Source organism: Phaenicophaeus curvirostris, chromosome 16 (genome assembly GCF_032191515.1).
Source record: "Phaenicophaeus curvirostris isolate KB17595 chromosome 16, BPBGC_Pcur_1.0, whole genome shotgun sequence".
Lineage (NCBI taxonomy): Eukaryota > Metazoa > Chordata > Aves > Cuculiformes > Cuculidae > Phaenicophaeus > Phaenicophaeus curvirostris.
Genome location: NC_091407.1, coordinates 14,681,151 through 14,707,481, shown reverse-complemented (window position 1 = coordinate 14,707,481; position 26,331 = coordinate 14,681,151). Strand labels below are relative to the sequence as shown.

The following is a 26,331-nucleotide window of genomic DNA, read 5'->3' as shown; positions in this document are numbered from 1 at the left end:
TGTCCCGTCACCTTGGGCCCTGTCCCCCCTCCCTGAGCCTTGTCCCTCCTCCCCAGGCCCTGTCCCCCCTCCCCAAGCTTTGTCACCCTCTCTAGGCCGTGTCCCCCCTCCCCTCTCCCTGCCCCCCCCGCCCCGTTCCTCTCTCACCATGTCCTCCCGCCGCTTCCGCCCGCGGTCACGTGATCGGGGAGCGAAGGGCGCCGCGGGCACCGGGACGGGAGCGGCGCCCCCTGGCGGCGGCGGCCAGAACCGCGCCCCCCGACCCCCCCAGCCCCGTGCCCCCTCCCCCAACTCTGTGACCCACCCCCCCGGTGTCCCCCCCCACTCTATGTGACTCCCCACCATCCACGTGTTCCCCCCATTCCCGTGTCCTCCCCACTCTGTGACCTTCCCCCAGCCCTGTGTGTCCCCCACCATGTGCCCTTCACCTCCCGGTGCCCCCCAACTCTCTGTGTGCCCCCATTCCCGTGCCCCCCCCCACTCTGTGACACCCCCCACTCTGTGACACCCCCCCATTTCCAGGCGCCCCCCAACTCTGTGTGCCCCCCTCCTTCCCCTGTCCCCCCCACTCTGTGACACACCCCATCCCCAGGTGCTCCCCAATCCCCATGTGCCCTCTCCCCATGCTCCACATCCCCATGTCCCCCCCACTCCAGTAGCCCCCGTTCCCCTGTCACCCCCCACTCCCCTGTCACCCCCCATTCCCGCCCCCCCCCCATGCCCCCCCCCTCCTATGTCCCCCCTACTCTGTGTACCCCCCCCCCCGGTTCCCCAGCCATCCCTATGCCCCCCACCCCATGTTTCCCCCCCTTCCCACATGCCCCCAGCTCCCCCATTTCCCCCCCACCCCCATGTGCCCCCCATTCCCGTGTGCCCCCTATTCTTTCCATGCCCCCCATCTTTATGTCCTCCCCACCCTGTGCCCCCTCCAAGACTCCTCTCCAGCCCCGTGTGCCCCGCAGCGTATCCCTAGTCCCAGTTGCCCCCACCCCATGTCCCCCCAACTCCTCTGCTCCCCCCACTCCATGCCCCCCCAGTCTTACACCCCCCATTCCCAGTTGCCCCCCTAGTCTCGCAGGCTTTGTGGGTGCAGGGCTTTATTTGCGGGTCCTGCCCGCGCTGGGCACGGGGTCCCCGGTGCTGCCTCCTCCCCGTAGACCCCCTGGTGCTCCCCGATGGCTGCGGGGTCCCCGCCGAGGCTCTTGGGGTCCGGCTCAGTCCTGCGGGAGCCCCAGATGGGTGAGGGGACCCCCGGGACAACCCGATCCCATTCCTTCCCTTGGGGTCCCATTCCACCCCGTTACCTCCCTGGGGTCCCGTTCCCCTCCCTAGTCCCCCCGTGTCCCCTCTCTGGGGTCCAGTCCCCCCATGTTACCTCTCTGGGGTCCCATTCTCCTCCGTGGGGTCCCATTTCCCCCCCCACCCCGTTACCTCCCCAAGGTCTTGTTCCCCTCCCCAAGATCCAACTCCCCCCATTTACCTCCCCAGGGTCTCATTCCCCTCCGTTGCCTCCCCAGGGTCCCGTTCTCCCCTATTACCTCCCTGGGGTCCTGTTCCCCACCCCAGGGTCCCATTCTCCTCCCCAGTACTTCCACAGGGTCCCGTTCCCCTCCCTGGAGTCTTGTTACCCCCATCACCTCCCCAGAGTCCCATTCCCCAACTTCCCCCCTTCTGTTATTTCCCCAGGGTCCCATTCCCCTCCCTGGGGTCCCATTTTTCCCTTTTACCTCTCTGGCTTCCCGATCCCCTTCGCTGGGGTCTTGTTATCCCCCACCACCTCCCCAGAATCCTGTTGCCCTCTCCGGGCTCCTGTTCCCCTCCCTGGGGTCCCATTTCCCCCCCTTTACCACCCCGGGGTCCCACTCCCCTACCTGGTGTCTTGTTCCCCCCTATTACCTCCCCAGGATCCCATACCCCTCCCTGGGGTCCCATTTTTCCCCTTTTACCTCCCTGGGGTCCCATTCCTCTCCCTGGGGTCTTGTTATCCCCCATCACCTCCCCAGAATCCCATTCCCCTCCCTGGGGTCCCATTCCCCCCCTTTACCTCCCTGGGGTCTCACTCCCCTCCCTGGGGTCCCATTCTCCCCCTCCCCCCCATTATCTCCCCAGGGTCCCATTCCTCTCCCTCGGGCCCCATTCTTCCCCCTTTACCTCCCTGGGGTCCCATTACCCTCCCTGGGGTCTTGCTACCCCGCACCCCCTCCCCAGAATCTCGTTGCCCTCCCCGGGCTCCCGTTCCCCTCCCTGGGGTCCCATTCCTCCCCTTCTCCCCCGTTATATCCCTGGGGTCCCATTACCCCCCTGTTCCCCTCCTCAAGGTCCCCGTTACCTCCCCAAGGTCCCGTTCCCCTCCGTTACCTACCCACTCGTCCTCGTCCACCCCCTCGAAGGAGTCCTGGGGCAGCGGGTCGTCCCGGTTGCCCAGCCGAGCCACCATGGCCGTGAGGAGCTGTGGGGCAGCAGGGCCGAGCGCTGGCGCTGTGCCCATCGCCCCCAGCCCGCGTCCCCTCGCAGGGTGTCCCACCACCCACCTCCTCCTTCTTCTGCTCCTCAGTCTTCTCCTCCAGGTACACGGACGCGGGGACAAACTTGCGTGCCGGAGCCTCCTTGGGCGCCTCGCTCACTGCGAGGACGGCGTTGCAGGTGGGTTCTGCCCCACGGCTTGGCACCCACCGCCCCACACCCATCCCCGTGGGCTCGGGGAGCTCAATTGTCCCTTGTCACCCACCTGGCTTCATGTCCACCGGCCGCAGGCTGGAATAGCGCTGCTGCCCGTCCTTGCCTGCCAGCCAGGCTGTGCCAGCGAGGGCTGGCTCCCACCAAACCCGGGTCGGTGGGAAGATATCATCTTGGAAATACTCCTTCTGCAAGGACGAGGGGTGCTGAGGGGGGTCCCCAGCCTCCTGTCCCCCCCTCCCCAAACGCAGCGGGCACCCCACATTCTACCTTGACGCGCGGCACGCAGAAAGCCACCGGCTCCAGGGAGCTCTGCCCGAGGCGCAGCGCCCGGGCAAACTCCACCTCCCGCACCTCGCACGCCGTTTTGGGCAGGAAGACGAAGCCCTGATGAGGTGGAGGTGTGAGGGGGTCTGGCAGCACAGGGTGGGGTGTCAGGGAGAGGCAGCCCCCCCGCCTTTTACCTTGTGGGGTTCGCTGGAAGTGAAGCTGTTGCACTCGAGGAAATAGGGGGGCTCGGGCGTCACCTCGTAGAGGAAGACTCTGGTGTCACCCTGGGGATGCAGCGAGATGAACCATAGAATCATAGAATCACCAGGTTGGAAAAGACCCATTGGATCATCGAGTCCAACCATTCCCATCAAACACTAAACCATGTCCCTCAGCACCTCGTCCACCCGTCCCTTAAACCCCTCCAGGGAAGGTGACTCAAACCCCTCCCTGGGCAGCCTCCACCAGTGCCCAATGACCCTTTCCGTGAAAAATTTTTTCATAATGTCCAGCCTAAACCTCCCCTGGCGGAGCTTGAGGCCATTCCCTCTCGTCCTGTCCCCTGCCACTTGCAACAAGAGCCCAGCTCCCTCCTCTCCACAACCTCCTTTCAGGTAGTTGGAGAGAGCAATGAGGTCTCCCCTCAGCCTCCTCTTCTCCAGGCTAAACACCCCCAGCTCTCTCAGCCGTTTCTCTTGTTCTCCAGCCCCCTCACCAGCTTTGTTGCTCTTCTCTGGACTCGCTCCAGAGCCTCAACATCCTTCTTGTGGTGAGGGGCCCAGAACTGAACACAGGATTCGAGGAGCGGTCTCACCAGTGCCGAGTCCAGAGGGAGAATAACCTCCCTGGACCTGCTGGCCACGCCGTTTCTGATCCAAGCCAAGATGCCATTGGCCTTCTTGGCCACCTGGGCCACTGCTGGCTCATGTTCAGTCACTGTCAATCAACACCCCCAGGTCCCTCTCCTCCAGGCAGCTTTCCAGCCAGACTTCTCCTAGTCTGTAGCACTGCACAGGGTTGTTGCACCCCAAGTGCAGGACCCGGCATTTGGCCTTGTTAAACCTCATGCCATTGGTCTCAGCCCAGCGGTCCGGCCTGTTCAGATCCCTTTGGAGCCTCCCTACCCTCCAGCAGATCCACGCTTCCACCCAGCTTAGTGTTGTCCGCAAACTTGCTAAGGGTGCACTCGATGCCTTCATCCAGGTCATTGATAAAGACATTGAACAGGGCTGGACCCAGCACTGAGCCCTGGGGACACCACTTGTAACTGGCCTCCAGCTGGAGTTAACTCCATTTCCCACCACTCTCTGGGCTCTCCAGCCAACCAGTTTTCCACCCAGGACAGTGCGCGCCTGTCCAGGCTGAGGTGACAGTTTCCTGAGCAGAACACTGTGAGAAACTCTGTCAAAGGCCTTAGTGAAGTCCAAGAAGATACATCCACAGCCTTTCCCTCATCCAGTGGGTGAGTCACTTTGTCATAGAAGGTGATCAGGTTAGTTTGGCAAGACCTGCCTTTCGTTGACGGGGTCTGATCACCCATTTCTCTTGCATGTGCTTCACGATAGAGCACACGAGATGGGAGCTGGCAGGGGGTGTGTGGAGGGTCCCTCCACACGGTCAGGGTGCTGTAGGCAGCAAGCTCACCCAATTTATCTGAGGGGCAAACCCTCACCTTGCCGGTGAGGAAGACAACGCTGGTATCCTCATCATAGAAGGGCAGGAGGGTGGAAGGGGCCGTGTCAAGGCCGATGACAGACAAGGGTCCCTCGGACAGAGCCTGCGCCTGGTACAGGAGGATCCTCCTCTCGCTGCGGCTGTGGGGAGGTGACAATGTGGGGAGCACGGTGTCCCTTGGGGGCCTGTGTCCCGGTGCATGTCCCTCTCTTTACCTGTCAAAGCCGGACACCAGGAGGTAGTCACCGCCGCAAACCCAAACCAGGCGTGCTCCACGGCTGCCCTCAGGACCTGGACCCTCCTGCATGGGATGAAGGTCACTCGGCCAGCTCGGAGAGACCCGGGGGTGTGGGCAGGGGCCCCCGCTCTCCCACCCATCCCCGCTGCTGTGCCTGTACCTCTTGAGGCTGAGGACTGCGCCGGGGCTCGTAGAGTCGTAGCCGGCCATCCTTGCTCACCGTCGCCAGCTTCTTCCCATCAGGACTCCAGCCCAGGCTGAAGATCTGGGGACAGGGATGTTTGTGGCCTGGCCAAGCACGCTCCTCGAGTGTCCCCAGTTGAGTCATCCCTTACCTGATCCGTGTGTCCCTGCAGGCACAAGGCTTCCCGCCCGGCACTCAGCTCCCAGATCCGCACCGTCATGTCGTAGGAGGAGGAAACCAAAAGATCGGATGCCACAGGGTGGAAGCGGATGGAGTAAATCTTCTCCGTGTGACCTGGTAAGGTTTCGCAGTGCACGGTTGTCCCCACCTGCACTGGGACACGGCCACCATCGCTCTGGCTTGTCCCCAACGTGGGGAGCTTGCTGTGCCTCCCCACCTCGCAGGATGGCTTTGGGCTCTCGCAGCGTCTCCCGCAGGCCTCCCTCAGGGATTCTCCACAGCCGGATCTTGGCGTCTTCACCCGCTGCGGCACCAAAAGGGACGGGCAGCGGTTAAGCCAGCGAGCTGGCGTGGCTGCTGCCGGGGAACAGCCCCGCGCGGGTGGCTCACGTACCAACAGCGAGGCGCCGCGGCTCGAAGGGGTCCCAGGCGAGGTCAGCCACCGCCGCGCCATTCTGGATGGTGGGCACGGCCGCATCGGGGAGACGGCCGGGCTTGGAGAGCTGCGGGAGAGAGCCGGGGCGGTCACCTGCGTCGTGCCCGCCGGTGCCGCGCTGGCCACCGTGCTGGGGTTACCTCGAGGATGGCGATCTGGCCGCCGGCAGAGAGCAGCGGGAGGGCGACGCGCTGGTGGTTGGCGCAGAAGCCGTCGCTCTCGCCCGGCGTGGTGAGGCTGAGCCCCCGCAGGTTGGTGAGGTGGGTGTCGCGGTGCAGCACCCTGCCCTGCGCATGCCGGAACCGCGAGCTGGGCCCTGGCGCAGGCCAGAGGGGGACACGGGTGAGCGCCCCGTGTTGCCCCCCGCACAGCCCCAGCTGGGGGACACCCGGCCAGCCCCACCGCCCCCTCACCCAAAATGCTCTGCAGCGATTTCTGGCTGGGGCTGCTGGCGAAGCCGCTCGAAGGGCCGGTGCTGGCCGAGAGTGAGGTGGTGGCGCTGCCCGGCGAGGCCAGTGAGGATGGTGAGGAGTAGCCACTGCCCTCCTGTAGCAGAGAGGACGGGTGGGCAGGGGGGCTGGTGTCCCAGCCGTCCCCGTTCCCCGCAGGATGAGGGTGGCGGGGACCCCATGATGCCCCGGCACCCCGTGCTCACGCTCCGGTCGGTGTCACCAAGGCTGGTGTCAGCTGCTGGCGATGTGTCGGTGCAGGCGATAACAGGGGAGCTGAAGGTCTCTGTGGGTCTCCGTGCGGGGTGCAGGCTCACCCTCCCCACCTGCCGGCGGGCAGAGCGGTGGGCAAGGGGTGGTGGCAGCCCCGGTGATGCCACCGGCAGGGACACCCCCCCAGGTGACACTGACCTGTTGGTTGTCTCCTGCCCACCAGGCCTGGGCGCCGGTGGCTGGCAGCATCCCAGCGCAGTCGGGGAACAGATCCTCATGGAATTCTTGGACAGACTATGGAAGACAGAACAGGGCAAGGTGAGTGTCCCCAGAACCTTGCAGCCCGAGTCCTGCTGGCAGCTGGCACCCCGGGCACCCCCTGGCACTCTGGCCATGGAGCCCTGTCCCTGCGAGCCAAAGCCTGGAGGTGTCAGACATTCCCATTTGATGGGAATGGTTGGACTCAATGATCCAGTGGGTCCTTTCCAACCTAGTGATTCTATGATTCTACGACACTGCCCAGTGCTGGGCTGCCCCACGCAACCCTGAGCACAGTCGGCTGCCGACAGCGCCCGGCTCCCAACATCTCCCCTTGCAGCACCCAGCACCCCATGTCCCGCAGCCAGGACATTTCAGCACCCAGCATTCAGCATCTGGCACCCAGGATCCTGCCTCCAGCACCCCGACTCTGCTACCCAGCACCCCAGCTTCAGACGCTCTAAGCCAATTGAAGCACCCAGCACTCAGGACCTGGCACCCAGCAGGCAGCACCCAGATTTCAGGATCCACTCTCCAGCACCCAGCAGCTGGCTTCCCAAATCTATCTCCCAGTACACCCAGTCTCCACCACCCATCAGCAGTAGCCAGCACTCAAATTTCAGCCTTCAGCACCCAGCCTCTACCTTCCAGCCTCTGCTGCCCCTGACAACGCTCAGATTTCAGCCTCCAGCACACAGCCCTCACCTTTCAGCTTCCAGCACCCTCCTTCCAGCCTCCGTTACCCACCATTAGCACCCAGATTTGAGTCTCCAGCACCCAGCACCCCCCCAGCCTCCGTTACCCCCTGTCAGCACCAATTTCAGTACCTGGCGCTCACCCTCCTGCTCATGAAGCTCCATCAGCACCCAGATTTCACCCTCCATCACCCACCCTCCTGCTCCATCACCCTCCCCTAGCACCCAGGTTTCAGCACCCAGGTTTCCCCTGTCTCCTGCTCCTCCCAGGCTGGGGATGGGGTTAGGGTTAGGTGCCCTTTGCCACCCAATGAGGTATCACCCATGAGACGGCACGAAGTGCCCGTGACACAGTGCCACCCGCAGCCCCCCCTGCTTACTTTGCGTGGCACCACGTAGCTGACGGGGACGAGGGCGGTGTCGGTGAGCTGCAGGACACGGAGCACCTCGCAGGCCATGACATCGAGGGCCAGGCGTGGCACAGCGGCCAGACCCCGCGTGCTGCCCTCCGTCCGGCACTGGGTCACTGGGGACAGGCAGGGCAGCGTGGGGCAGGCAGCGTGGGGCAGGCAGTGCCAGCAGCACGGGGTGGGATGTAGCCTGCTTACCCTGCGTGAGAGCCGGCTGCGCGGGTGCCACCTCGAAGCAGTACAGGAGGTTTTCTCCCTGGAAGAGAGATGGAGGGGACAGGGCATGAGCTGGACTGTGGGGAACACCCCACTGCACCCACGCGCACCCGCATGCACCCCACATGCACCTCATTGCAACTGCTGCAACCCCTGCATCCTCCTACCCACCCTGCACCCACACGTACTTCGCTGCAGCCCCTGCATCCTCCTACACCCACTGCATCCTTCTGCATCCCGCTGCACCCACATGGACCTCACTGCATTCCCCTGCATCCTTCTACATCCCGCTGCACTCACACAGACCTCGCTGCAGCCCTCGCATCCTCCTACACCCACTGCATCCTTCTGCATCCTGCTGCACCTACATGGACCTCGCTGCATTGCCCTGCATCCTTCTGCATCCCACTGCACCCACACGGACCTTACTGCAACCCCCACATCCTCCTACACCCACTGCACCCACGCAGACCTCACTGCACCCCTCACCTTCCCTGCCAGCACCAGCAGCCCCGTGTCAGCGTCGTACAGCGGGATGGTCGCCCTGCAAAGGAAGGAGGAGGGTGCTGAGCCCGGGGCACCCATGGGTGCAGCATCCTGAGGGCCGTGGGGCCAGATCCTGCTCCTTCCCCATGGGTGCACACCCCAAACTCTGCGCAGGATCAGGCCCTGCCGGCAGCAGGAGGTGCCAGGGGGTGCCCTCGGCGTGCTGGGCTGCTCCCCATGGCACATCCTTCACCGTCCCACCCCAGGGTGACGGGTTTGCAGCGGGACAGCCCCGCTGGCACCGCCGGCTGCTTCCAGCCCTGGCTGCACGGTGCCGGCTTGGCCCAGCCGCAGGGCATCCCGCTGCGCTGCCGCTCGGTGCCCCTCGGGAAGGTTTCGGGGCTCGCTGGGCTGGCTCGGCCAGTTGGGGATGGGTGCGTGGCACACCCTGGCACGCCGCCTGCCTCACCCAGCCGTGCCAGCCAGCCCCGGGAGCGCCCTGCGGCCGCGGCTGTGCCAGCTGGAGCGTGTCCCTGCTCCTGTCCTGCACTCTGTCCCAGCCTTTGACCCAGGGCTGCTTGGTGGCCGCAGGGGCTCACGGCTGGGGGACTGGTGGGGACACTAGCCAAGGGGGTGCTTGGTGGCCAGAGGGACCCGCGGTTTGGTGACCGGAGGGGACGGTGACCTGCAAGCAGAGAACAAAGGGCCAATCTATTATTTTTAGGTTGACATCTCTCTGGCTCCACCGTGTCGTGTTGATGTTTTACACCACAAGGCTCTAAGGAAATACGGTGACACCAAGCTGTGCCACAGGTCCCCATGGCAGGGACGCCCTGGTGCTGCCGCAGGACGGCGCGAGGGACAGTCCTGCCCTGGCACTGTTGGCACAAGGCAGGCAAACAGCGTCGCCGGGGCGGCTGTGGCTGGCACCGGGGTCCCCTGTCTGCTTGGGTCACCGTCACCAGCACTGCCAGCGCCGCTGGGGCCCAGGGGTGGGACAAGGGCACTCCTGGGTGTCCCTTGCGCCCCTGCCATCTTTGCAGTGCTGAACAGGGAGCGTTGTCCTGTGGTCCTTGGTACAGCTCTGCCGTGACCGGGGTGCAGGGCTAGCCCTGAAAGTGCCACCCGCTGTTCCTGTCCCCTAGCAGACAGCGGCAGGGGCTCTGTGGATGCCAGGGGTGCTTGGGTCCCTGGTTATCATGGTTATGGAGGATACGGTGGTCTTGGGGTGCCAAAGATGCCCAACCAGGGGTGTTGGGGGTCCCGTAGATGCAGGGGATATGAGGGAAATACCCGTACCTGCACCTACACCCACGTGTGTGCATAGCAGGGGTGTGGGGATCCCAGGCTCCCCAGTCCCACGGGCGCTGGAGGTCCCGGGAACGGGGGCTGGAGGGTTCCAGGGGTCCTAAAGTGGCCAGGAGTCCAGGGGTCCCGGGGGTCCCTATGTCTCTGGGGGCTTCTGGAGGTCCCAGGGGTCCCTAAGGCTCTGGGGGTTCCAGGGGGTCCCTGGTGCTCCTGCATCTCAGGGGATCCCGGGAGTTCCTGTTGCTCTGGGAGCTCCTGGAGCTGCCGGGGGTCCCAGCAGTTCTGGGGGTCTCAGGGGTCCTGGTGCCTCGGGGGGTCCCAGGTGCCCCTGTAGCTCTGGGGGTCCCGGGTGCCTCTATGGCTCGGGAGGTCCTGGGGGTGTCTAAGTCTTGGGGAATCCCAGGGGTCCCTGTGCTTTGGTGGGTCCCGGGTGCCCCTACGGCTCTAGGGGTCCCGGGGGTCTCTTAAGCCTCGGGGGGTCCCGGGTGCGTCTTAAGTCCTGGGGGTTCCTGGGGGTCCCTTAAGTCTTAGGGGGTCCTGGGGGTCCCTGTGCCTTGGGGCGTCCCGGGTGCCCCTATGGCTCTCGGAGTCCCGAGGGTCTCTAAGTCTTGGGGGGTCCCGGGGGTCCCTCAGTCTCGGGGGGTCCCGAAGGTCTCTTAAGTCTTGGGGGGTCCTGGTGGTCTCCTGTGCCTCGGGGGATCCCGGGGGTCTCTAAGTCTCAGAGGGTCCCGGGGGTCCCTAATTCTCTGGGGGTCCCAGGGTCTCTTAAGTCTTGGGGGGTCCCGGGTGCCCCTATGGCTCTGGGGGTCCCGGGGTCTCCCAGTCTCGGGGAGTCTTGGGGGTCCCTTTGGCCCCGCCCCTCGCCGGGCCCCAGGTGCGGGGGCGTGGCCTCTCCCTGCCCCTCTCCCTGCTCAGCCAATGGGAGCGCGGCATGCGGCCCGGCCCCGCCCCTCGCTCCGGCTCGGCCAATGGCAGCGCAGCGCGCGGCCCGGCCCCGCCCCCGAGGCTTTAAAGGCGAACCCCCCGCGCCGGCCGCCGCCAGACTGGGGAGGGAAGGAGCGCCCGCCGGGCCGCGGCGCCATGGACTGAGCGCCCCCACGGTGAGTGAGCGGGGGCTCCGGGCAGGGGGGGCGCGCAGGGGCCGGGGGCAGCTCCTGCTGTGAGCGGGGAACCGGGGGCAGCTCGCACCGCAGCCCCCGCTGCGGGCAGAGACAGGGGGCAGCTCCTATTGCAGCCCCCGCTGCGGGCAGGGACCGGGGGGCAGCTCACAGTGCAGCCCCCGCTGTGAGCAGAGACCGGGGGCAGCTCCCATTGCAGCCCTCACTGCGGGCAGGGACTGGGGGCAGCTCCTGTTGGAGCCCCAACTGCGGGCAGAGAGCGGGGGCAGCCCCCATTGCAGCCCCCGCTGCGGGCAGGGACTGGGGGCAGCTCACAGTGCAGCCCCCAGCAGGACTCAGCGTGCCCCTCACCCCTGTGCTGGGGCACCCAGCCTGCTGCTCCAGGCTGGCGCTGAGGCTTTTCCAGGCTGTGGTGCCAGCCCTGCGGCGGGCACTGTCCTTGTGCCCTGCGTTCCGCACGGGATGCACCAGGCTCTGTCCTGGGCACCTCGGCCCAGAGCTGCTCCGCTCACTGTGGCTGATGCGGTGCCCGGCTCCCTCCAGCTGTGCCCGGGTGGCCGCAGGACCCGCACGGTCCTGGGCTGGCCCCGTGCTTGCCCTGTGGCAGCAGACGTGGCAGCAAGGCTCACCCTTTGGGGCTCGGCAGGCGTGGGAGATGCTGGCAGCGGTGTCCACCACCCCCTTCGTGGCAGAGGGCTCAGCTGGGCTGGGGTTTGGCTGCTCTGGCTCAGCCTGTGCTCTGGGGTTGGTGTCCTGGCTGTGGGGCTGAGCAGGAACCCCGGGCCGGTGCAGAGGGATGGGTGCCAGGAGGGCCATCAGCCAGCAGGGATGCCCTCCACCTCCTTGTGCGCTTCATCGCCACCCGACGCAAGATTCTGACCCTATCACCCTCTCTGGGGGTGACTTTGGGCCACCATGCAGTAAGCGTCCCCTCCTGGGCTGGCAGAGCCACAAGAACCAGCGCATCCCAGCAGAGGTGTTTAAGGGACGGGTGGACGAGGCACTGAGGGACATGGTTTAGTGATTGATGGGAATGGTTGGACTCGATGATGCGATGGGTCTTTTCCAACCTGGTGGTTCTATGATTCTATGAATTCCCAAATCCCTCTTCCCAACTGAAAACCCAGCCTTGTGTTCCTCCATACACCCACTCCTGCCGACGTGCCCCGTGCCGGCAGGTCTCCTCCTGCTGGAACCGGGGTGGCTGGACTGGGCTGCTGCCCACACGGCGCTGGGCAGTGCCGCCATCAAGGATGACACTAATTACTATTTTTCCCTGCCCCACGCCGAGACCGAGTGGCCTTGTCGGGTGGCCCTGACGCAAGCGCTGCCGGCCTGGCTGGCTCTGCCGGCGGGACGCGGCGAGAGGAAGCTCTCGGGGACAACCGCGGTCACCCTCGTCACGCCGTAGGAATCTGCCCGTGCCGCCGAGGCCACGCGTGGCAGCATCACCGGCCTCCTCCCAACTTCTGCGGGCGTTGGGGTTCCTCCGGAGGCGGTTTGGCTGGCGGTAAAGTGGCTCTGCTGGTTTTTCTCCATGCCGGCACCTGAGCCGAGGAGCGCGGCCGGGTCAAAGGGGCAGAAGCGGGATGGAGGGGCCGGCGAGCACCCTGGGGAATGCAATAACCAGGCCCGCATTCCTCCGGGGCTGCTGCGGAAACTTTAATTAAATAGGGAGGGAGCCTGGGAGGAGGTGGGAGTTGTGGCAGTGCAGGGTGGGTTGAAGGAGAGGAGGATTAAGGGTTTAATCCTGCATCTCCCTGGCTCTCGGGAGGGGGCACGTGCTGACGTGGGTTTGTTTGGAGAGGGCGTCAGGGAGGGGAGCAGCCGGCAAAGACCCCGCGTCTCTCCCCACGGTGACAGGGACGGGGCCCAGCTTCGTGCGGGCCTGCTGGCAACAACGGGGGCTTTGTTCGTTGGGCTGCGGGGCCTCGCTTACCGGTGCGGGAAGGGACGTGCTGGGGAGAACAGCTGCATCCCCAAGTGACTGGGAAGGGCAGGGACCCCCGGTGGGCTCCTCCGTCCCCTCCTGTGCCCGTGTCACCCTGCAGCGCAACAACAGCATCAAACTTGTCCTTAAAACACGGGATGGGTGCAAAGCGGGGTGTCCCCTGCCCAGTCCCCTGCCCTGGGAGCCAGGGAGATGCCCAGATCCAGGGAAATGCAGGCAGGGAGAGTGGGGGACACTGTGCTCCCACCCTGGCAAGGAAAGGCTGAGTTGGGACTGGGGGAATCCGAGCCCAGATCCTCCCCGAAGCCGGAAAATATGAATAATTCGGCAAATATCTGCGGTGCAGGCGTGGGGGAGCCCAGCCAAGGCAGCAGCAGGCCGCTGGCAGGGCGGTCCTAACACCTCCTCCCGAAGCGGGGCCCCCTTTCCAGCCTCGGGGACCCCCAGAATTAGGGGTGCACGGGTTGTTCCCCCATTTTTGAGGGGTGAGTGCCCCACCGGGTTAACCTCTCGCTGCTTTGAAACAGCAGCAGGGCGAGGAGGTGGCGCGTGGGCGGGATGCCAGCGGGATGCTGGCGTGTGCCGGGCGCTGCCGAGGCAGAGGTGATGGAGGCGAGCGGGTGGAGCAGCCGTGCCCGACGCTCGTGGCAAGGCGGGGATGCGCGGCCGAGGCCGTGACCGGCCGAACCTGCCCGGAGCGGGGAGCCTGGCAGGCGGGGAGGGGAGGAAATGCCAGCGTAATTAAAGGGACGAGAGACAGAGAGACTTGGAGAGTCAGCAGCTGGTTGCAGCACGGGACACGTCAGCGAAACTCGACCCTGGCATTGCAAAACCAGCCCCGGCCTCGCCATCCTCCCGCAGCCCCGGCTGCGATTTGGTGCTGCCCACCCAGCACCACCGCGGCGCCGCGGGCGAGCCTGGCACGCGCTGCCTGCCTGCCAGAGCCACCGCTGGGGCTGGTAAGGTGTGACGGGTGCCAGGGCTGCCCCCTGAACCCCAAAGTGTGCTTTGCAAGGTCTCCACAAGTCTTTGTTTTGGCTCTGTTTTGGCACCAGTGGAGAGGGGTCGTGGTGACCGTGGCCACCCGGGATGCCAGGAGCTGCGGGATGAGCCGAGGGGCTGACGGCACAGGTCACGGCAGGGCAGGGCCACTCAGGCCAAGTGACTCAGGCGGCTGCGGTGACCCTGCCCAGCAGCGCGGGCGCACCCCACCCTCTGGGGCTCCCCACCCAGGACGGAGCCGGCTGACACGTTAACCCCATCTGGCTGTGGGCGAGCGCGGGTGCCTCTGTGGCATGGGGGGTGCCTCTGTGGCATGGGACGCAGCATGAATCCAGTTCCAGTGGTGGCCCCGCACCAGACAGGGCCACCCGTGGTGCAGGGGCAGGCGGCACGTGCTGCTGAGTGACCCTGCAGCCCCCCACACACGACGGGGGCCCCTCGCGAGCCACGCCAGGGGGTCAGCCTGGAGCTGTTGAACAACTCGGAGAAGGGGGCCCCCTGCCTCCAGAATTTGCCCCTTCCTTGCCTGCAGAGCCCCCTTTGCCGCCCTTGCATGTCCCTGAGATGAGGTGGCTGGAGATATCGGATCCCCAGCCCAGCTCCAGGTCCCCTCTTGGCCGCGCTAATTAAGGAATGGCATTAAAAGGGCTGAAAGATGGGGTTGAGAGAGGAGTCAGCCACCTCCAAAGCAAGGACATGGGCTGGAGCAGGGGTGGTTACAGCCTCACTCAGCCGAAGAGCATCCTCCCTCCATCCCATCCCTGTGCCAGGGGGACGAGGACGCAGCCCAGGGTGCTGTGCTGGGTCCCTGGATGCCAGCAGGGAGGGGAATAGCAAGGTGATCCGTGGCCCTAGGGGACAGGAGCCAGCTTGGGGCTAAGTCCTGGGACTCTGTGGGGACACAGCCAGCTCTGAAGGTGCAAACACCCGGCTCCGTCGAGCCCACAGCCTGCGTCCAGGCCACCTCTGGGTGTCTCTATCCCTGAGGGGGGACCCAGGGATGCACAAGCACAGGGTTACGCGGTGCTGGGTGGAGCTGGCTCTGCGCTCCCCTGGTGCCCTGTTCCCCACCCCCAAGGTTTGATTTGCAGGCCGGGAGGCAGAGGTCTTGCCCTGCCTCAGGCTTGGGTCTCGATGCCCCAGCGGAGACCGTACCAAGAGTCCAGGTCAAAGGCGGTGGGAAACGTCTCCTGAGAGAGCCTGGGGTGCACAAAGGCACCTTGTCCCTGAATCCTGGGGCCAGAGACAAGGGAGCTGGGGTGGGCAGCCCACGTGCTGCTCCATTCCCACGAGCTCTGTCCTGGGCTGGGGCAGCACAGAGGAGGCAGGAGTGCGGCAGCGACTTCCCTGCTCTCTCCCAGTCCCTTTGAGGCCAGAGGGTTCTCGGCTGGGCACGAGGAGACACCAGCAGCGGTGCAGGGGGGGCTCCGAGGCGCCCCACAATGCTGGGTTCCCCCCCAGCAGCTTCTAGCTCCTAACCTTGGTTGGGTTTCTCTCTCCCACAGAGCTGCCACCATGAGCCGGCTGATCCTCTGCGCGCTGCTGCTCCTGGCACCCCAGGAGCCGGCCAGGGCATGTCCCGCGGGCTGCCAGTGCCACGACCCCAGGACCATCCTGTGTGCGGCCAGGCGGGGCCAGACAGTGCCCCGCAGGCTGCCCCCCAACACCCTCTCGCTCTACGTCTTTGAGAACGGCATCACGACGCTCAGCGAGGACAGCTTTGCGGGCCTGCCCGCCCTCCAGCTTCTGGACCTCTCGCAAAATAAGATCACCAGCATCCAGAAAAATGTCTTCCAACCCCTGACGGAGCTCGTCAACTTGGACCTGTCCTCCAACCAGCTGCAGGAGATCACCAATGAGACCTTCCATGGGCTGCGGCTGCTGGAGCGGCTTTACCTGCAGAGGAACAGGATCCAGCACATCGACGCTGCTGCCTTCGACACGCTAGAGAACCTGCTGGAGCTGAAGCTGCAGAACAACCAGCTCTGGGCTGTGCCCCCCCTTGACCTGCCCAACCTCCTGCTGCTGGACATCAGCTGGAACAAGATCCCTGCGATTGCACCAGGGGCTTTCCACGCCATCAACATAGAGTCCCTCAAGATCGCAGGGCTGGGCCTGACGAGCTTAGATGAGGAGCTCTTCCAGGTCCAGAACAACCTCCACGAGCTGGACGTCTCCGACAACCTGCTGGAGCGCGTCCCAGCCGTGCTGCGGCGCCTGGGGAGCCTCACCAAGCTCAGCCTGGCTGGCAACACCCACATCTCCCAGTTGCCGGCCGAGGACTTCCATAACCTTCACAACCTTCAGGAGCTGGACATCAGCAACCTCAACATCAACACCATCCCTCGGGACTTCTCCAGCTTCTTCCCCAGGCTGCGGGCCCTGATGGCCGCTGGGAACCCTTTCAACTGCATCTGCCAGATGAGCTGGCTGGTGCAGTGGGTGAACACCACCGGCGTGGTCCTCCGGCGGCCCGAGGAGACGCGCTGCCACTTCCCCCCCAAGAACTCCGGCAAGCTCCTGCACCACCTGCAATACTCAGACTTCGGCTGCCCCACCACCACCACAACGCTGCGCCCTGCCACGCTGCGCCCCACCACGCTGCTGCTGCCACCTGCGCCGCTCCCCACCAGCCCCCGACGATCTCCACCGCCGCCCAGCACCGTGGCTCCCACTGCGGTGGCCAGACGCCCCCAGGACAGCTCTACGCTGGGGCCCTTCAGCAGCCCCCCGGCCCCCACCAGCCCCCCGCCACCCCTCTGTCCCCCTCGCACGTGTCTGAACGGCGGCACTTGTCGTCTGGGCACCCAGAACCTCCTGGAGTGCCTGTGCCCGGTGGGCTTTGCCGGGACGTACTGTGAGGAGGAGGTGAGGATGACACCGACGCCGTCCCCGGCCACCCCGGCCCCACCGCCCGGGCGGCAGATCAGCATCACGCAGGTGGGCAGCACCTCCCTCAAAGTGGATTTGCAGAACTACATCCAGTCCAAAGCGCAGCTGAAGGGCATCCGTTTGAGCTACCGAAACCTCTCCGGGCCGGATAAGCGGCCGGTGATGCTGCGTTTGCCAGCTTCGCTCTCTGAGTACACAGTGCGGGCGCTGAAGCCCAACTGCACCTACCGCGTGTGCATCGGGCCGCTGGCGGAGAAGGTCTCCAAGGAGGAACATTGCGCTGAGGCGCAGACCTTGCCCATGAGCCACCAGCAGCACTCCCCGGTCACCCAGAGCAAGGACAGCAACCTCACCCTCATCATCGTCCCCGCGCTGGCCGCCGTCCTGCTGCTGGTGGTGGTGGTGACGGCCGGCACGTACTATCGCCGGCACCGCCGCGCCAAGGCGCACGCCGGCACCGGGGTGGACGCCGGTCCCCTGGAGTTGGAAGGGGTGAAAGCCTGCCTGGAAAATGGGGATTTGAGCGGTCACAGCTGCAAGGTGGTACCTGAGGCGGCGATGCTTTCTGCTGGCTCCGAGTGCGAAGTCCCGCTCATGCAGTCGCACTATCCCAGCAACAACAACACCCCAGGGCTCAAACCCTCCTATTTCTGAAGCAGGCGGGATGGGGCTGCCGGGCGAGGGGCGCCCTGGACAGATGAAGGTTCAGGTCCAGCCGTCTCCCTCTGGGGCGAGGAGTTTGCTGAATTAAGACAGAAAACCCCCAAGCCCCTAATGTGCAATTTCCGAGAGGCTGCCACGTGCCGGGAGGAGACACTAATTTTACTGCTCAGTGCCTTGATTTCTGTGACGACGTAGAACGTGGGTACCGAAAGAGGAGGGGGTTGGGGTTTTTAATGTGGGGTCTGGGTGGGCTTTTTGTTTTTAGCTACTGCTCAAAAGAAAGCTGCCAGTGACTCGGCTAAGGGACATTCAGGTGCTGGCAACAAGGGTCCTTTAGCAGAGCACGGCCAGTGACTCTCGACTCCCTGGAAGCTGATGTGAGCAATAAGGCCCGGCCGAGGTGCTGGGACCCTCGGGACCCCCGGGCTGAAGGAAGCGCCGAGCAGGCGAACTGGGAATTGAAGCTTTAAGAACTCTGACAGAATATTTATACATGGTTATTTCCCATTTCTTCTGGGAAACTTTTTTTGTTGTTTTCTACTACAGGTTTGTGTCCATCTCTTTTTGTAAGGCAGACCAAAAGCGTGTCTTTTTGTAAAAAAAAGAAGTAAAACAACAACAATGAAAACCCCTGCGCTTTTGTGTCTCGCCCTGCCGTGCGGGCAGGGGTGTGGGCAGTGCAGCGCGTCCCCCGCGGAGGAGCAGGAAGGTCGAGCGCGTCCTCCCGCTGTTGTTGGCGAGTGCTGGGATGAGTCAGGGTGATGGAGGGGGAGATTTGGCAGCGCTGGGGAGGCGTCACCCCCCCGGCACTGCCCTCCACCACGGGCGCTAAGGAGGTGTTCCCAAAACAGCTGCCACAGGGTTCCAATCGGCCCCTGCCCTGCGCATCATCCAGCCTTACTTCATCCCTCCCCGCTTGCCAGATGGCTGCGGGGCTGCCTGGGGGACAAACAACCCAGCCCAACCTCCAAATGTCAGCACCGGCACCCCAGAAACACCCATCAGCCTGCTCCATCCCCCCAATGCGGGAGATGCAGCCAGAGCTGAGGACTGGAGACCTGATAGTTGAGCCCCCCCAAACCCGGCCCCAGCACAGCGGCTTTCGTGCGCTGGTTGGGAGCCGGCGCTCGGCAGGTTCCCGTTGCCAAGTGGTTTCTGCTCCAACCCTCTGGATTTAATCGTTTTCCAATCCTTTATCTTTCGGGCTGGAATTTTCCAGGTTGGGGCCCTGCCCGCTGAGGTATGTTTGATTTGGAGAGACGGAGCGCAAGCGGGGCCGAGGCAGCTGGGGGTCACCACCGTGCCGCACGCGCTGCCGGCCGCCCCTCTCTGCCGCAGGATACGGCCCTGACCCTGCCAGCACCCTGGTCCCGCTCGCCAGAGGCTGGCGGCGCGAGGGAGCGGCTCTGGATGCAATTAGGGGTGCGGTGGGGGGCGTCTGGCGGGGCCCCCCGGCTCCCAGGTGGGTTTCCGGCAGGGCTGGCTCCCATTAGGGCCGGCGCAGCGGCACGAGGGGCCCCTCGCCGGCGCGGACGGCTCGGTGCGATGGCCACGCTCGCCCGCTCAAAGGGCCCATTGTGGTCCTCTTCCCCACAGATTTTTCAAATTAACATCCCAAATTCCTCTGAAAATTGCTGCTGTGTAAATATTTTCACTGCGAGCTTTGTATATTTTCCAGCCCCGTGAGGAGGAGGAGAGAAGAAAAGTCCCTGGCGGAGCTGCTGCCTTGCGCTGGGTGTCTCTGGACGGCTGCCACCGCGGCCCCCAAGCCCGCCCGGGCACAGGGTCAGCCCCTGCGTGTCATAGAATCATAGAATCACCTGGCTGGAAAATACCCACCGGATCATCGAGTCCAACCATTCCCATCAATCACTAAACCATGTCCCTCAGCACCTCATCTACCCATCCCTTAAACCCCTCCAGGGAAGTTGTCCCCATCCCTGGCACCGGGCAGCAGGGACCTTGCAGCAGCCCTGGAGCTCCTTCCCTCCTGCTGCTCAGCTTCATGCTGTTCCCTTTGCCCTAAGGAAGCTCTTTTCCCACTTACAATCAGCTGGAGGTTGGCAGAGAGCATCCAGCTCCCAGGTGGGTGCCGGGGACGACCCCTCGGCATGTCCCATCGCTCCTGGAGGATTTCCAGCAGCTCCAAAGTGACTGGTCTGTGTTGGAGATGCCACACCAGCTGCCCAGACACAGCAGGAGCAAAGCAGGGACTCAGTTTTGGCAGGTGCAGCGTGGCCAGGGAGCCCTGAGCCAAGGTTTTTGAGTCAGGAGGCGCGGGAAGGGAGCTGGAGCAGCACAAGTTGAGCAGTGGGGTGTGGGGATGCTCCTCAGCACCCTCTAAGGCTTGGACCCAGCACCCATGTCCGCACTCAGGTGGCTCCATGGAAGCTTGGCAGTGCCCAAAATGTACCTTTCCAGCCCCTAAGCCCCCACGGCTTCCTAAATCTGAGCGCAAACGTCCCCGCCGGCCACCGCCAGCCTCGGTGCATGCCAGGAGCAGCACCGAGCGGCACATGGTGCGGCCCTGCTAATTCCTCTGAGCTGAATCAGGATTGCAAAACCCCCTGAAACAAACCCAAAAAATAAAAGGCCCTCTCGCTTTGTGATCCAGCGGGGCCGGTAACCGAGAGCCCCGGCCAGACACCACTGGTGGGATGATGGGGCTCGGTGAGGAGCGACAACTGGAGGGGCCACCGGCTTCACTGGGGCAAGTTCAGCTACTCCAGCATCCTGACGGCACCTCGGTGTCTCTGGCCTCTGGAAAGACATCCCTGGACACAAGCACGGCCCGTGGAAACCAAAGTTAGGTCCCCTGGGTTCCCCAGGTCCCCACGGCCACCGCAGAGCCCCTGGGAACACGCTGCCTGGGTGCAGGGTGCCGGCATCCTGGGCAGGCGTGTGCCCGTCCCAGGCACCGCTGTGAAGCTTCGGCTGCCAGGAAGAGCTCGTGGAGAGGCAGAAATCCCACCAGCTTCCTGGAAAGCCGCTCGGCTGCGGAGGCGGCGGTGGGCTGAGGCCATGGCCCATCTGGGAGCGATTTCGGAGCGGCTGCCGCTCGCCGCCTTCCCGCCTGAGTGGCCCCATACAGGCACAGGGCTATTTTTACACGGTGTAATTACCAGCCAGGCAGCGTGGATGGAGGGGCGGCTGCCCCAGCGTTAACCCCTTCATGCGGCTGCCCAAGAGCATCTCAGCCCATGGGGAAGTGTCCCACTGGGATGGGAGGTGATCCTCCCTCTGTATTTGGTGACCGCACCTCAAATCCTGTGTTCAGTTCTGGGCCCCTCACCACATGAAGGATGTTGAGGCTCTGGCACGAGTCCAGAGAAGAGCAATGAAGCTGGTGAGGGGGCTGGAGAACAGCCCTTATGAGGAGCAGCTGAGAGAGCTGGGGGGTTGTTTAGCCTGGAGAAGAGGAGGCTGAGGGGAGACCTCATTGCTCTCTCCAACTCCCTGAAAGGAGTTTGTGGAGAGGAGGGAGCTGGGCTCTTCTCCCAAGTGACAGGGGACAGGACGAGAGGCTCAAGCCTCAAGCTGCACCAGGGGAGGTTCAAGCTGGACATTATGAAAAATTTTTCACGGAAAGGGTCAGTGGGCACTGGCAGAGGCTGCCCAGGGAGGGGGTTGAGTCACCTTCCCTGGAGGTGTTTAAGGGACGGGTGGATGAGGTGCTGAGGGACATGGTTTAGTGATTGATGGGAATGGTTGGACTCAATGATCCAGCAGGTCCTTTCCAACCTAGTGATTCTGTAATTCTATGATTCTGTCTGATGAGGTGGCCTCCCCCTGCCTCGTGTCTGAGGTTGGCAGCCAAGCAGGAGCAGCAGGAAAAGCTCTTCCCCAGCTGATGGCAAGAAGCCACCAGCACAAGCACCTGAGAGAGCAGGAGGATGGGGACAGGGACAGGGATGGATCCTGCTCAGGGTTCTGCCACCAAGACCCGGCTGCTGGGCTGGGTGTTGTCAGAGCCCCCCAAAATGCCCAGCGCCACCCCAAAGGGTGCTAAATCCCAGGAGAAAGCAGCATGTGGGGCACTGGGGCCAGGTTGGATGGGAACATGCCTGGCTATCGAAGTCCCATTGTAGCTGGTAACGGGGGAGAGGGGTCAGAGAGACGGTGGGTGCCTCTGTGGGTCCTGTGCCTTCACGCACACGAGGGCTGGAGCCAGGAGGTCGCAGGGCTGCGAGCCTGGCCCCCCTCAGCCAGCTCAGCCGCGGGCTTCGGCTGGGGCAGGGTCAGCTGGAACCACCCGGGTCCCTCCATGTCCTGTGCGAGCGCTGGGTGAGCCAAACAGCCCCAAATCCCTCTGCAAACATCCTGCTGGGACGGCTCCCTGCTCCTACACCTCCCTGCTCTGCTGGACTTTGTACCGTGAAAGGCAGTGGGGATCCGGCCATCCCCACCTCTGAGCCCACCCTCGACCATCTCAGCTCTGCCACATGCCGCGGTGACACCGGGGATCTTCGCTGACCCCGTCACCTTGTGCCTACGGAACCAGCTGGCACAGGCACGAGGCTGCGTGTGCCCAAGCTCAGCAAGGAGGCACCTCCAGCCTCCCCAGGGACATTTTTGGGACACCAAAAGATGCAGCACAACACAAGGGAGCCGCTGTCCTCGCTGGCCCCGACGCGGTGCCAGCCTCGTCCCCGGGCAGTGCCGCCGGGTCTGGTGGCTGACCCTGACTCGGAGCCGGTAACCCAACCCCGACGGTGCTGGTTACAATTTAGGGCAACAATAACCTATTGAGGCCCCTTCCTGGCTCCTGCCCCGCTGCTCCTTGATCTAATTAAAGGGGGCCGGGGGGGAGACAAAACCTGAGTCGAAGGGAGCGGCGGGTACCCGATGAGGAGAGGGAGGTCTGCTCATCGGTGAGGGGTGGTCAGCTTGGCACAGCCCTGGCGCAGCTGGGATGCTCTGAAAACGAGGTTTACGCAGTTGCAAAGATCTCGCTTGGTCAGGATTTGGGATGGAGACCCCCAAATGCACTTGCTGATGTGGGGCGAACGGCGCCAGTGCCCCCAGTTCTCTGCTCGCTTCCCCTGGAGATGCTGGGCAGGGGTTCGGGGTGGCTGTGGGCAGCGGAGTGGGCATCCCCCACCTTAGGACATGCCATGGTGCCACTCTGGGGTGCCACAGGGTTCCTGGGACATGTGGTGCTGGCTCGGCAGGGCACGGTTGGGCCACGGTGGGGCCGTGCTGGGGCTGTGGGCTCCTCTTCCTGACGGCCTGGCGTCAGTAATGAATGGTATGAGTTTCCTGCCCGCCCACTGATTGCTTCCTCAAAAAGCCTCAATGAGCTGCTGCTGCTGCGCCCAGCTCCGGCACTCGGCTCCCGGCACGGACAAACCACCAGCCCAGGCCGCAATGGCCAGCGCCGGGCACCCACGGCTCTGCCGGAGAGCCACAACCAGCACCCTGGCCCCACAGCTGCTCCGCCATCCCCTGGGTGCTGAACCTCCATCTCCTGGGTGCCGAATCACCCTGCCCTGGATTCCAAATCGCCGTCCCTTGGGTGCTGAATCTCTATCCCTTGGGTGCCGAATCGCCCTCCCCTGGATTCCAAATCACCATCCCCTGGGTGCTGAATCTCCATCCCTTGGGTGCCGAATCACCATCCCCTGGGTGCTGAATCTCCATCCCTGGGATTCCAAATCCCCGTTCCCAGTGTGATGAATCACCATCCCCAGGGTGCCGAATCACCATCCCTGGGTTCTGAATCCCAGTCCCTGGGGTTCCAAATCTCCATTCTCAGGGAGATGAATCGCCATCCCCTGGGTGCCGAATCACTGTCCCCTGGGTGCCAAATCGCCATCCCTGGGTTCTGAATCCCAGTCCCTGGGGTTCCAAATCTCCATTCCCGGGGAGATGAATCGCCATCCGCTGGGTGCCAAATCGCCATCCCCTGGGTGCCAATCGCCATTCCTAGGGGTTCGAATTGCAGCAGCATCCAGCCCCCCTGCGCACCGAGTCCCCTGCTTGGGCACTGCCTGCACGCAGAGTCGGTGACCCCCAAACCCTCCTGCCCCCAATCCTAGCCGAGCACCACACCCCCCTGGCCCCCAGTTGGGAGGGAGAGTGCATCCCCCATTCCCTCCAGCCCCAATCCCCCCTCCAATATTTGTCATCTCGGTGAGATTTACAGGCAGGGAGCGGTTGGGGCTGGAAGTGTGGCAGCTCCCCGGCACAGGGGGGTCCCCGTCACCCCCAGCCCCTCTCTGTATCGCCACGCAGCCGCAGCCCAGCAGAGCCCTGGCGTGACGTGCAGGCAGCGCCCGCCAGCCGCATTCCTGGCGGCTGATAAACTCGGCAGCCAAAATAACTCCAGCCTGCGCAAAGGGGGCCGAGCACAGCCTGGCGTCTGCATCCAATTTAGCTGGGCTGGCTCGCCCCAGCCCAGCGCCAGCGAGGAGGCCCACGCATGCGGGCTGCGAGAAGCACAGGGATTTAGGGTAATTCCTGCAGGATTCTCTGCTGGTAGCAATACCGGACCCCAAAGCATCCCCACAGCACGACCTTTCGCAGTGTGTTGCACAGCCAGCATCCCTTGGGGGTGTTCACTCTGGACACTAACGATGGCTGGTCACCAAGACTGGATGTGGCAGCCCCGTGGCTGCCTTTGCCTGTTGTGCTGGCAGAGCTGGGGAGCAGGAGACCTGCTCACCCCGGGAGATCACAGGAGGGAGAGGAATCAGCCTCCCTGCCTGCTCCCCCAGCTGCCGTCCCAGCACCTCCCCACCTCCTGGTAGTCCTGGCTGCTGCCAAGCACGAGCTCGGAGGTGACACCTCAGCGTGGCACAGGCCAAGGTCCGGCCCCGCTGTCACAGCTCACCCTGCTCCTTGCCAGAGGCCCCGGATTGGCACCCATCGACCCTGCTCCAACATCCTGGCAGCCTGGTGAGGGTGCTGGCGTCCCCGTGTTTTGCCAGCAGCTCTGGGGAGAGGCAGCAGCTTCCAGCGCAGCCTGGCAAGGACTTCACCCCCAAACCCCATCGCCTTGGCAGGATGAAGGCACTGCCTCCTCCTCCCTCTCCCGTTCCCTCACACACACCGTGATGCCAGGCTGGGTCTCACCAGCGTGGTCCTCACCTCAGTGGTGCCCCACAGGCAGGAGATGGCTCCATCGAGCCATGAGAAAGGGCGCTGACCCCTTACAGCCACCAAAGCTCCTCTCCCACTTCCCCAAAGGGCACCTGAGGAGCAGGGCTCTGCCGCCAGCCCGACCACGGCTGGCTGGGCAGCCGCCACGGCACAAAGCGCCGCAGCCCCACCATGAGCCGGGCTTGGGGCCGAGACGCCCCAGTGCGCAGGCAGAGCCAAAAGGATTCACTCGCCCGCAGCATCTTGTCGTGCCGCCCCGGTGCACGCACCCTCCCAGCTAGCAGCCAGCTCGGCCACTGCCAGAGCTGTCCCCAGCAGTGCCGCCACCCACCTAAATGTGACGAGGACACGGCCAAGCCATCCCCAGAGCTGCCACCGCCCTCCCATCCCACCTAACTGTGACGAGGACACAGCCAAGCCTCCCCCAGCCTTGTTCCCAGCCTCACAGCCAAGCACTGTCGGTGCCAGGAGCTCTGTGCTGCCTCCTGCTCTGCCACCGCGATCCCCGCAGGTCTCTGACCGTGTCACCCCCACCAGCCACCCTGCAGCGAGTCCCCGTCCCTACCCGGGTGAGGTGTCCAGCGCCATGGTGAGCGTCGCCCCGCTGAACCGCCGCGTGTCCCACAGCTTCACCTCACGCTCCCGCATCTGCTGGGACACAGACGCGGCGCTGGTGGGTCCTGCAGCACCACCTCCCTCTCCAGCCAGCCTCCCACCATCCCCAGCAAAGGTCACCAGCGAGGGGACCTCTTGCTTGCCCAGAGGACAGGCCACCCCTGGCAGAGCCACCTCAAACCAGGACATCCCAGTAGTGCCGGGGTCACCTTCACAGTGAGGACTGATGGGAACGGTTGATGGGGATGGTTTGATGGGAACGGTTGGACTCGATGATCCAGTGGATCCTTTCCAACCTAGTGATTCTATGACTGTACCTGGCTGAACCCGACGGAGATGAGGCAGTCGCTGGAGCCCACCCAGAGCAGCCGGGAGTCCTTGTTGTTCTCATGTCCTGGGACACTCTGCAAGGCACAGGAGACACGGCCATCAGTACAGCCACCAGCATGCTGCATGGCACAGGCGCTTCACCTTTGGTGGCCGTGAACTGCCCCGGAGCCGAGTGCTGGCTCCAAACTCTGCCGAGCGATGCTGACGGTGATGGTGCAGTGGGTTCAGCCTGCAAGCGGTGACGTCCCGTAGCCCCCACCCTGTGCCCGCGCCGCCATGGTTGCTTTGTGGAGCAGCTGGCTCCCAGCGAGGAGCGGAGGGTGGCAGAAGGGAACATGAGCGTGAGAGGGCACAGAACAGCTCTCCCCACAAGTGAGGGGGCCAGTGTGCCACGAGAAAGCTGCTCCGTGCCGTCAGGCACAAGGAGAGGCTTGGCCACAGCCATGGTGACAGAGGGACTTACTTCCCCAGCCGCAGCCCTGGGCTCTCCATCCATGCCAAATCCCGTCTGCAGGGGCTGGGTGCCCCGTGTGAGTCCGGATGCTACCAAAACACACAGCGATCTGAACCCGGCCACGCTCCCCACACCACCCTAACCCCCTGCAGCCCTGCTTCGCTTCTCCCTGGGGCTCCCTGCAGGGCTGGAACCCCAGCCCCTGCCACCACCTTGTCCTGCACCCTGTCCCCACAGTTTGGTCTCCCCGGTGTTGCTCTGCTGAGGAGGGATAGGGCAGAGTTACCGTGGGGCTGGTGGGGGCTTCGTGCCGGCTCCCATGTGGCCCCCAGATGGGTCCTGCGGTTCCCGGCATCCCAGCAGGAGCCGGCAGCCAGCGCTCACCCCACGGCGCAGGCAGCGCTCGCAGCCCACTCGCTCTCGTTTGCAAAGTGCCAATAAAAGACTGCTAACAACTTCAGAGCTGGCGTGGAAAACCGGAGGGTTCTGCCAGCGCTAAACCCAGCATGGAA

The 26,331-nt window shown here is 64.3% G+C and overlaps 2 protein-coding genes across 4 annotated transcripts in view; one reads left to right on the top strand and one right to left on the bottom strand.

The window, feature by feature from the left end:
• The window catches only part of LOC138727554 (coronin-7-like), a 45,937-nt gene that overhangs the window by 2,679 nt on the left and 16,927 nt on the right, over positions 1-26,331 (bottom strand). For 2 of the 3 annotated variants that reach the window (XM_069870100.1, XM_069870098.1), the window contains exons 8-28: positions 25,353-25,439; positions 24,986-25,068; positions 8,389-8,443; positions 7,882-7,939; positions 7,654-7,799; positions 6,519-6,614; positions 6,314-6,433; positions 6,072-6,204; positions 5,799-5,974; positions 5,617-5,725; positions 5,440-5,526; positions 5,194-5,336; positions 5,019-5,123; positions 4,836-4,921; positions 4,619-4,760; positions 3,141-3,230; positions 2,947-3,063; positions 2,729-2,864; positions 2,532-2,623; positions 2,363-2,449; positions 1,081-1,220 (exon numbers count right to left, since the gene is read on the bottom strand). In XM_069870100.1, coding sequence (XP_069726201.1) covers positions 1,215-1,220; positions 2,363-2,449; positions 2,532-2,623; positions 2,729-2,864; positions 2,947-3,063; positions 3,141-3,230; positions 4,619-4,760; positions 4,836-4,921; positions 5,019-5,123; positions 5,194-5,336; positions 5,440-5,526; positions 5,617-5,725; positions 5,799-5,974; positions 6,072-6,204; positions 6,314-6,433; positions 6,519-6,614; positions 7,654-7,799; positions 7,882-7,939; positions 8,389-8,443; positions 24,986-25,068; positions 25,353-25,439 — 2,154 coding nt within the window. In that variant the 3' untranslated portion in view covers positions 1,081-1,214. Of the gene's footprint in view, positions 1-1,080; positions 1,221-2,362; positions 2,450-2,531; positions 2,624-2,728; positions 2,865-2,946; positions 3,064-3,140; positions 3,231-4,618; positions 4,761-4,835; positions 4,922-5,018; positions 5,124-5,193; positions 5,337-5,439; positions 5,527-5,616; positions 5,726-5,798; positions 5,975-6,071; positions 6,205-6,313; positions 6,434-6,518; positions 6,615-7,653; positions 7,800-7,881; positions 7,940-8,388; positions 8,444-24,985; positions 25,069-25,352; positions 25,440-26,331 lie in introns of those variants that run through there. The other variant, XM_069870101.1, reaches the window with a different exon arrangement.
• On the top strand, positions 15,222-17,948 carry VASN (vasorin). The gene has a single exon (XM_069870140.1). It carries the CDS (start codon positions 15,280-15,282, stop codon positions 17,308-17,310), a length of 2,031 nt encoding a protein of 676 aa, XP_069726241.1. The 5' UTR covers positions 15,222-15,279; the 3' UTR covers positions 17,311-17,948.